The sequence below is a fragment of the Haemaphysalis longicornis genome, unplaced genomic scaffold (genome assembly GCF_048455015.1).
Source record: "Haemaphysalis longicornis isolate Haplotype H1 unplaced genomic scaffold, Haemaphysalis longicornis Haplotype H1 scaffold_6, whole genome shotgun sequence".
Classification (NCBI taxonomy): Eukaryota; Metazoa; Arthropoda; class Arachnida; order Ixodida; family Ixodidae; genus Haemaphysalis; species Haemaphysalis longicornis.
In genome coordinates, this window is record NW_027526407.1 from 198,664,661 (window position 1) to 198,674,952 (window position 10,292).

General features: G+C 43.0%; 1 protein-coding gene across 1 annotated transcript; it reads left to right on the forward strand.

The window, feature by feature from the left end:
- The first annotated feature begins 3,576 nt into the window (after positions 1-3,576).
- LOC144141297 (iripin-2-like) lies at positions 3,577-9,847 on the forward strand. Its single transcript, XM_077672872.1, has 3 exons — positions 3,577-3,854; positions 6,201-7,099; positions 9,466-9,847. The coding sequence occupies exons 2-3, from the start codon at positions 6,213-6,215 to the stop codon at positions 9,773-9,775; spliced, it is 1,197 nt and encodes a 398-aa protein (XP_077528998.1). The 5' UTR covers positions 3,577-3,854; positions 6,201-6,212; the 3' UTR covers positions 9,776-9,847.
- Positions 9,848-10,292: the final 445 nt, after the last annotated feature.

A 10,292-nucleotide genomic window follows, 5' to 3' on the forward strand; every position in this document is an offset into this window, starting at 1 on the left:
TGGTGTTAGTTACTCTGCGTAGTTTCCTTCGAGTCGTAATTGGGGGCTTCTGTCCATACCGCAGTATTGTACCGCAAAGCGCTACTCAGGTGGTAGTGTCTCGTTCAAGAGATCTGATCATGGTGTTTATTGCCAGATACACTATGATAAACAAACCTGGGCCCCTGTGAGGCTCCTTTATTGAGATAGAATGTGGCGGGGCCATGTGTGTGAAGGTTAGGACGGATAGGCCGATGCTAGGGAAAGCTTCGTATTTATGCCCGAGCTTCTCGGCTAGGACCAGTATGAGAAGTGTATTTATTTAGACCGCTAATTTTGTGGTTGGTTTTCCCAAAACTGTCGAGGGGTACAATCCATGGGAATTTCAGGCTTTTGAAAAAGATAAATTCATTCTTTTCTTCTTGTGTCAGCCTTTGGGTAACACTTACTGCAATTTAGGTAGCTGGCTATGAAAGGTTCTTGAGCCAGCCTCAAATAATACTTTAGCATTTTCAATCCGCGCAGAGTTTTAGCGGATTTTGTTATCTCGATGTGCTCACGGTGCACAATAACAAGAAACGAAACTACACTAGAACCCAGTATGAACGTAATCGCTTCAGCAAGGTTATTTATGATACGTAGATGCAGGTCCATGATGCAATATATAGGTTAGCTGCTTTTAGAGTTTCTTTCCGCACATTGAGCTGATCGGGCTCAATCACCGTCCGAGGCTGCCGCCACCCAGGTGCCCCCGCTAAGAAGCGGATTGGGAGCTCCAGCTTCATAACCTCAAGAAGGAAGACCGTAAGTGCCTAAAAGTAGAAACTCCGCTAAGCATCTTCGCCCCTCTCAAAGACATTATTTATTGCCGAATAAAATATATGCGAATATACTTTATACCCCAAGCATTATACGCACGTGGACAGACCCAGCCGAATTCTAATAGAAGCGATGTCCCCACAGTAGGGCTGGGGACGCAATAAATAATTTCCATCCAACTAGGCTTTGCTCTGTATTAACCAGTTACCGCCATCACCTTTTAACTGTAGATCCCGCTAGTCTAAAAGTAATCACCCAGTATACTTTTAAAAACGGTCTTTTCAAACTGGGCTAGCAGTTAGCCGACTTTGGTGGGCTGACAATATGCATGAAATACAAAATCCTTTGATTTTGCAATGCTTTACCGTAATCAAATGTTCGGTATACGTTTTCGTAGATAATTCATGTCAGATTAGCGCGAACAATTAAATTGTTTTATTGGTGAGCGCTCTTCCGCTCTGCGAATCATGTTCCTACTAACAATAACATGCTAGAAGGGAAACTTCGACGAGAGCCAGCAACCTCACCTGCGATGTGCCATCATATGAGGGACGACGCTGATTGTAACTGCAGAAACGATTGCACTAGGCGAGTTGGTATATCTCTAGGTTGAACAGCCCGTAAAACAGTACTGTCCTTTTTTTCCCGTATTTCCTACATTTGTCCTGTTTTAAGCGTTGGCTCCAATTGTGGCGTGATATAGCGCGACACGTGTGCGGTATGCGCCCGCGACAGCTTTGAACAATGTTCTCCAACAATGTTTATCAAAGCTCGAAAAGGGGCACAGCCGAACCTTAAACCCTGCCCAATCCCCCAAGCGGGTCCGCGCGAACACTTCAGGCGCATCATCATCGCCAATGTCCCTACAGCACGTGAATAAAGTTGGCTTTACCGCAGGGCGTTTTGGTGTACATCATTACCGACGGTGTAAGTAAGCCAATGCCAGTTTCACTTGAAGAAGCTGGAGTTCTAGGGTCACCAACTTCCGCTTCATACAGTACAATGCGGCCATGCTGAAGTTGGAAATAGCGATGATGCTGACAAACATGGAAATTACACATTGCCTAGTTGGACGCCATAAAAAAGATAAATATAGAAAAATACGATTTAAGAAAACTTGTTGGCCAGTTAATATGTTAATGACTATTTTAATTCGATGAGAGCTGGCACTAGCACCGTAAACCACAAAAAGGTTGTGTTACTCCGTTCAATCCTTAACGAACTGAAATCTACTGAAGTGTTACATGTAGACTATTAGATACAGTAAGGCAGCACATAATTACTGTGGTGTAACGGAAAATGCTTCATAAATATAATAGTGTGGAACCTACATCAGATAATCTCACGAGTTCGGAGGAGCATTGTTTCGAAACACTAACTGGTAGTGTTATACATATGCGAAATTCTCAAGATAAACATTTGCTGGATGAAATTACAATGCAGTGCGTTCGAAATTAGTTTTTCAAAGACACCGTTCACTCATATATAAAAAAGAACAAATCGTCACATCGTAATTTGAATAATGTTCTGACAAGAACTCATAGCTGCAAATGCGTTTGAGTGTCTGTTGATGTCGGTTTTCGCTGGACTTAACGTTGCTGAATGAAATTGTTGAGGTTTGCTCGAAAGGCAATATAACGCTGCTCTCTCTGCATACACGCTAAATGGTCAAATAGCCCGCGTGCGAGATATTTACCCTAAATTTTTTAACTATGCTTTTCCCTTATCGAGATTTCGTCGACATTTCTTGGTTAAGAGATAAAAAAGAATTGAAAGAAGAAAGGTGCGCTTCATTTACTCACAATACCACCGAATGAAAAGTCCCAAATATGCATTATCATGTCACCATGAACTCCTGCCAGTTCGCCAAGAAACACACAGATGAAATCTTTTTTTGAAACTTGAAATAAACCAAGTGTAAAAAACACAAATTCACACACGTACAACCTCCGCCGAAAGGCGGGGCTCGATTCCACTATATTGACTTAGTACGTGCCCAGAGGGTGGGTCAAGACGGGCTCATGTTTTTGTCTTGATAGTATAAGTGTGTCGAATAGAATTCCAGAGTATGCTGCTGCAGGCTTGAATGTTCAAGATTATAAATGCTTGCCAGGATTGTATCCCAAGCAACACCATACCTGATGTGCTCCATATTATTGTATATTATTTTTACCCCACCTTGTTACAATTACAATAAATATTTAAATCTGAATAAACAGTTCCATAAAAATGGGCCTAGGTTTATCACTGTAAAACCTACTTATCCCGAGCCACAAGTGAACCACTCCCGCAGACGGCATAGCTGAAACATCTAGGAGTTATTCAGCTTTGCAAAATACCGGCATACGTGCCGCCCGCAGAAAATACCGCGAATATGGGAGAGCATACTGGTTGGCTAACCGAATATTTTAAAGATGATTCTGTGGGCTGATTAAGCGCAATCTTTCCTCTGTGTTTATGCCTGTCTGGAAATGAATTAAACCGGTTGTCACCCTTCCAAAAATTGAATACACAAAAACACGAGGCTATAGATAAAGGACTGCACACGTGATTTATCGGATGTTTTAACAACTTCCGTCGCGTCCTACTTTAAGAAGACCAACAAGAAACCAAACCCGTTGCCTACAACACTTTTAGGCCAGCCTTGGTGCAAGAAAAGTACGAATACAGCGCGTCTCTTCAGCCTATCTGACTCGCAAGAGACGGCTTTGGGTGGAGGGACCTTGGCTATTTATCACTCTTGCCCTCGTGTAGAACCGCATATCGTCGCATTCGTGGCGCGTGGCTGAGCAGTGGACGGTTCTTCATGTCTTTTGTAACTCGACCAGGCAGTGTGTTGCTACGGAGAGACGAATCATTTATTTTTCTGCGTTAAAACTGTCTCTTCTATCTTTGAAGAGGGGCCTTGGCGAGATAAACTGTCTCTATATAGCATGCGATGCTTCGCGTAATACAAGTTACACCATTTGTGGCCACTGAGTGCACAGATCATCAACGCGTTCAGTTGCAGCCTGTCTTGAACAGGACTTTGGCCCTCATTGGAGTGTTACCAACAGGTATGTGCGCTCATCCGCTATTTGTAGCCGCTGTAGCATGACTAATTCAACTTCTTTCATCCATACCGTACTCAGAAATTTAACGGTAGTTTTGACGCGCGGTTTACAGAAAAAACTTCAAAAATATTTAACCCGCCCTTTCTTGTCCTACAACGTACACGCATTTTTCCTCCCACGTGGACGCCTTAGACATTATATAAATAATTACACCTTTTTGGAGAGAGAGAGAGAGAAAGAGAGAGAGAGGGTCACAGAGACAGAACTATAACTGGTTGACAAGGACAAGTTATGTCTGCAAGCACTAATACGAGCTAGGCTGGATATAGGAGGTAAAAGAGAAACAAATTAAAAAAAGGCCCGCAATGAAATGCAAATAAGAAACCTATCAATAAAATATGGTACAACATGTCGAGCAAATGGTGGTCGAGGAGGAACAGAACACCAATCCAAAAAAAGGAAGAAAATATGTGCGTGACGGGGCAAACGCGTGCAGGTGTAGTCAGCTCACAGTTAACGAATATGACTTTTTTACCACTCCAGGGCCACGCAAAAAACGCTGCAACATTTTGTAATATCCATAGAGTGCAACACCAAAAAAAGTAATAGCATTTGCGACACTTTGTCTGAATCAGAACTACGTAAATATGGTCATCGCAGGGAAGTACGCAATACCCTAATCCTGTATGCCTTCTGACACAGGGCAAACTTCCTAAGGCGTACGCCTGACTCGTTCTTCTATTGCCAGATTATGTTCCCCTCTAACACCGAGGTTGTCTATATCTTACGTTTTACGGACAACGAAAAGTTGCGTGCCCTTCCGACTTGTTCCACTTTATTCTTGCAATTTATTTTTCGAAAGCGTGTAGAATGTTAAAAAGAATCATGTGATCCTTTTTAAAAATGTACATGCTTTCGAAAAATAAAGTGCAAGAGTAAAGTGGAACAAGTCGGAAAGGCACGCAACTTTTTGTTGCCCGTAAAACGCTGCTCTGACCGCAAGAAATGGGCAGAGCAGCAAACATTTTATGCAGCGTTATCCTCTTAGCGCTGACGCAGTGTCCTTGCCAGTGGAGCTGGTTTATACCACGGTCACCAACACCAGACCTGTTTACAAACGATGATAGCGGATCTTTATACCACGACACACGTGATAATGCGAAAGGAAACGCGTACAAGCGCCTCATGCTCTCTATTTACTGCGGCAAGTTCAGACTGACAGCAGACATGGGCCGAGGGCAGCTCTAGCCTTCCTGTGCATTTATTTTAATGACATTCCATGCCCCGTAGGGTTAAATCAGGAATGTCGTGGAGGCCTGACAAAGTGATGAGTCTAAAAATGGCCAACACCGCAAGAATAACGGAATTAGACAAAAAATAGTGCAATTAGTCTTGGGGTCGTAAAAGCACAGCTAAGAAAGGCGACATGAGTACGCAACCCCTACTTTACGTAAGATCCTCAGCTGTAGCTAAGTCGCTAGCTCCAGGCGACATCGTGAAAGAAGACCTGGGTATCTGTGCAGGCTCCTGAAGCGCTGGGGACAAAGTACACACGACAAGAAGTAACTATTGTATTTGCGGTTATGAGCACCTGTAAACAACTTGCGCACATTATCTGACAATTCAAACTCCCAGGTTTGGATTTTTTCATTTACGAAGGGAACAAAAGTAGTACGTTTAACATCGTTTTTGATCAGTCACGGCAGAAACTATTTTTCCACAAAGTTTGCCACAAACTGCACAAGTTAAGTAGGATACCGTTTAATTTCTCCTCGGTGTTTACAAATTCCCTCCCCTTTGTTGCGCTCCAACCAATGCTAATTTATTTAGGTTTTTCAGGGCAGATGAAATTATATTTAAACGTGGTCTTAGGGTAAATATTCGCGCAAGTAGGGTAACTTTAAGGAAGAAAAACGATATAGTAAAAGTCTCTTTTGAAGCCCTGCACTCACTAGGACGCATGTCAGAGTTTGCTCTTGATTTAACCGTGACGCAGAACGACGCTTAGGTACAATACACAGATTCAACTTCCGTTTTTCGATTGGCACCAGAGTGAAAAAACCCAACCACACACAAGTAAAAAGTTTTTGTGCCAACCGCACCAATCAAGAAGGAACCTTGGCAGTTTTTAGATATTTCATAATTATTTCAGAGCCATTTACGAATTCAAATCAGTGACTTCGTTCAATGCCTTAAATATTTATGCAAGAGCCGAATGGGTAAAGGTACTTTTACTCAACATACATTCTTTTGTTGTGGTCCGTTACACAAGGGTAGTATTTCTGTAGCTAAAGTTCAGTTTTATATTGTAGTAGCGTGTCAATGTTTTGCTTTGATTGTTCTGCGCAGCGCCACACCACCATGAAGCGAGTCACGGTGTTCACGGCATTTCTCGCCGTCTGCTTCTTCCAACCATCCTCCGGCCTTTCAGATAAAGAGCGAAAACTGGTGTCAGCGAACAATGATTTCGCCCTCCGCCTTCTCAAGACACTTCCAAGCAGCCAAACCAACAATGTCTTCTTCTCGCCGTACAGTCTTTCTGCTGCCCTCGGGATGACCTTTGCCGGTGCGCATGGCACTACTCAAGAGGAGCTGTCTCAAGTTCTTGGCTACACACAAGCGGGGCTCAATGAAGCCGATGTGCAGGATGCATTTGCCCACCAAAACAACCGCCTGCAGGCTGAAGCGGCCCGGGTTGGCCTGGAGGTGGCGAACAGTGCAGCGATACAAGAAGGTTTCCAAATTCTTGACACGTACTACGCTACATTGAACCACAGTTACAACGCTCACGTTTTCAAACTAGACTTTGCCCAGCATGGCCAGCAGGCTTTGGAAGCCATAAATGAGTGGGTGAAGAGAACGACTCATGGCAAGATTGAGAAGCTGTTTACCGAGCCCCTCGATACCGACACGAAGCTAGTTCTGTTGAACGCCATCGTATTTAAGGGCTTTTGGGCAAGTCAGTTTGAGCGCACGCTTACCGAAAAAGGACCCTTCTACAACGGTGGCCAGGAACGCACGGAGGTGGACGTGATGTTCCAGCGTTTGAAGACGAACAATGCATTCGACGAGAGTCTGAAGGCCACTGCAGTAGAAATGCTGTACCGCGGAGACGACTACAGCATGGTCATTGTTTTACCCACTGAAAGAACTGGCGTGGAATCTCTTAAGCAAGATCTTACGATTGCCAAGCTCGATGCGGTCACTGCTTCGATGAGGAACACAACCATAGCGTTGTACCTTCCAAAGTGAGTATCTCTAAGACGCCACTGTTATTTATTACCAAACTGTACGTTTAAATTCCTCGCAATATTTACTTGCCCGCTACTTCATGCAAGAGAACTTTATAAAAAGCTTCAGGCCGCAGCACTACATATTTTTATAGCTTTTTCATCAAAGCGCTTATGGCGGACGCTAAGTAGGACGATCGGGCCTTCGCTACGCTGTAGCAAACAGTGTCATCTTCCCCTAAAGAGCACGTAAACATTATACTTAATTTTAAAATAACAGTCAGAGCAACTTCAGCTGCCATTATAGTAAATACTTCTAAAATTTCCTGTTTCTGCGAGGGACAGCTTTTCCAGGAGTTGATGTCCCCTGTTTGGTACTTTTCCTGCCCGCTTTGTGTAATTGCAAGAAGGCCCCGCTTGAGGTTTCAGTGGCTTTCAAGGCAAAATTCTATATATTCTGGGCACTTTGACAAGTAAAATTTGCAAATCCGAAGCTGATTCATTATACAAACTAGAGGCGCGTGCATTAAAGAGTCCGTAGCACTTGCGCGAACTCTGCTTCAGCCCTAAATGGCGGGTTCGTACGAAACAGCGTAATAACTTTTCGGGCGTTTCTGTTATTTACTGACATGAGCCCCAGTTTTGGCTAAGGGCTTATAGGCGAGCAGATCAGTTAATAAATCACGCCTCCTTTCATATATTATTTGTTATTTAAAGCACCCATAGCTTGGTCATTCAATTTGGTGACACTGACCTAATTTACATAATACAATATCAGGCAGTGATACTTCCGATCTGATCTTCCAGCTTGCCCAGTCTGCATAATTATTGTAAATCGACCATTTGCGCATAGGAGATTGTGCCAAGTGAAGGTATAGATTTTGGTTCATGTAAAAACTTGCCATAGCGTGTTACTAGCTGGTATTTTCCCTGTATGAACAAAAAACGATAGTTTTTAACGTTTAAAGAAAGATGTTACTGCGTGCTGGTCAAGTATGGCTAGCAAATAGATTCGAAAGCTATTAGTTTTGCGTATCCCTGACGGTTAATTTAGCACTTGTAGAATTACGCTTATGTGAGCATCGCAAGCAAGGCCAGTGGAAGAACAATTTTCGTTTATAGTTGATTTGTCTGTGCTTCCGTGTTACTAGCTGGCATTTTCCCTGTATGAACAAAAAACGATAGTTTTTAACGTTTAACGGAAGATGTTACTGCGTGCTGGTCAAGTATGGCTAGCAAATAGATTCAAAAACTATTAGGTTTGCGTATCCCTGACGGTTAATTTAGCACTTGTAGAATTACGCTTATGTGAGCATCGCAAGCAAGGCCAGTGGAAGAACAATTTTCGTTTATAGTTGATTTGTCTGTGCTTCCGTGTTACTAGCTGGCATTTTCCCTGTATGAACAAAAAACGATAGTTTTTAACGTTTAACGGAAGATGTTACTGCGTGCTGGTCAAGTATGGCTAGCAAATAGATTCAAAAACTATTAGGTTTGCGTATCCCTGACGGTTAATTTAGCACTTGTAGAATTACGCTTATGTGAGCATCGCAAGCAAGGGCAGCGGAAGAACAATTTTGGTTATAGTTGAAATGTCTTTGCTTCCATTGAAAACTTGCATGAAAATACGTAAACGCAAAAACTGGGAAAGAAAGCGCCTCGCAACGGATGTCCGCCTGTGCTTCACATTAAAGTCCTTCTCAACTTTTACAAAAATGACCGTTAACGATTACCTATATTATATTTTAAACCACTTTTATGACAAATTCCCACCAATCTTCAGTTGCCTAATAGTATATTAGCACTCAGGCGTTCCTACTACAGCTCTAAAACCAAAAACCATAAACCAGAAAAGAGGCTAGCAGGGGCAACTGTAACTCAAGTTTAAATGTAAGCTAAATGACGTCAAAACTAGCAACCATTGGCAGGGAATACTACTCTTCCTGTAGAGAAATTGCTTCAACGTACAAACGTTGTATATTACGGCAAACTTGAGGAAACAGTAATTCTAACGATGAGGGTGAAAAAGATCCGTGGAAGAAAGCGCTACTGCATTTCTAACCTCTCGCGTGCTGCTTTAAATGTGTGTCTCAATTTCATCAACAGCGGATTCTCGGTAATTGCGTTAAACAAGAGCATCACGCTCACTCGCAGTTGTACCCCCATTACCTGTTTTCCTTGAAGGGTACACCTGTGAAAGTTGACTCTAGCAATTAACAGCAATACTACTTTTCGTTGCCAACGAAACCAAAATCTGTACCTTTTCCACGCTTGAGAGAATAGGCACAATTAGAAGACTAAGGAAAGTGCAAACTAACACAATAATAGAGAGCGAAGTAAAAGTAGTTTTCTGGACCGAGACTTAACCACTGATTTTTCTGCAGGTTTGAACTGGAGAAGAAGAATGACCTTAAGAGCCACTTGGTAGACCTTGGCCTGCACAAGATGTTTGGGGACGCAGATCTGTCGGGAGTGACGGGTAACACACAGCTGGTCGTGTCCGATGTCGTTCAGCGGGCTGTCGTCAAGGTTGACGAAGAGGGAACAGAAGCAGCCGCCGTTACTGGGGTTACAGAGGTCACCCGCGTGGGCTTTGAACCACCCGCAGTGAAAATAGACCACCCGTTCCTCTTCTTCATTCGAAACCGTGAATCGGGGGAGATTTTCTTCGCTGGGCAGGTCAACAAGCTCTGAGTGGATTAACTAAAGGAGGATGGGAGCAATTTTTTGGGTCATAAGAGTTATGAATAAAGATTGTTTCCTCAATTTCTGTGTAAACTTCCTTAACAAAGGTTGTTCCCCTGTTTGAAATCAAGAAGACCTTGTGAAAACATTGAAGGGTACTTATTCTTGTCCTATAAGGTAGTGAATGTGAAATAATAACTCTGCATTGTGAAAAGAATGAGTCAATTTTGTTTCGCGCCATCTTGTTTCCCAGCTGCTGCGTGTGCAGATGGTTAAAAAAAAAATAGCCAAATACGGCGCACCAGAGAAGTGTGTAGAACAAGTGGGGCCTGAAAGAAACACGTTCGTGTTCTGCTCAGGAATGATGTGGTGCCTACATTGACGCGTATATAGTGGTACGAATGCCTATACTTTTAAAGCGAAGCTTTGTACCTTTACCAGTCAAGGGGTCTGTCCCAACCCTTGGCCGGAAGCGTGAATTTTCTACCGAATTAGTAAGCTAAGGGTTCCTTTTTTATCCATACGA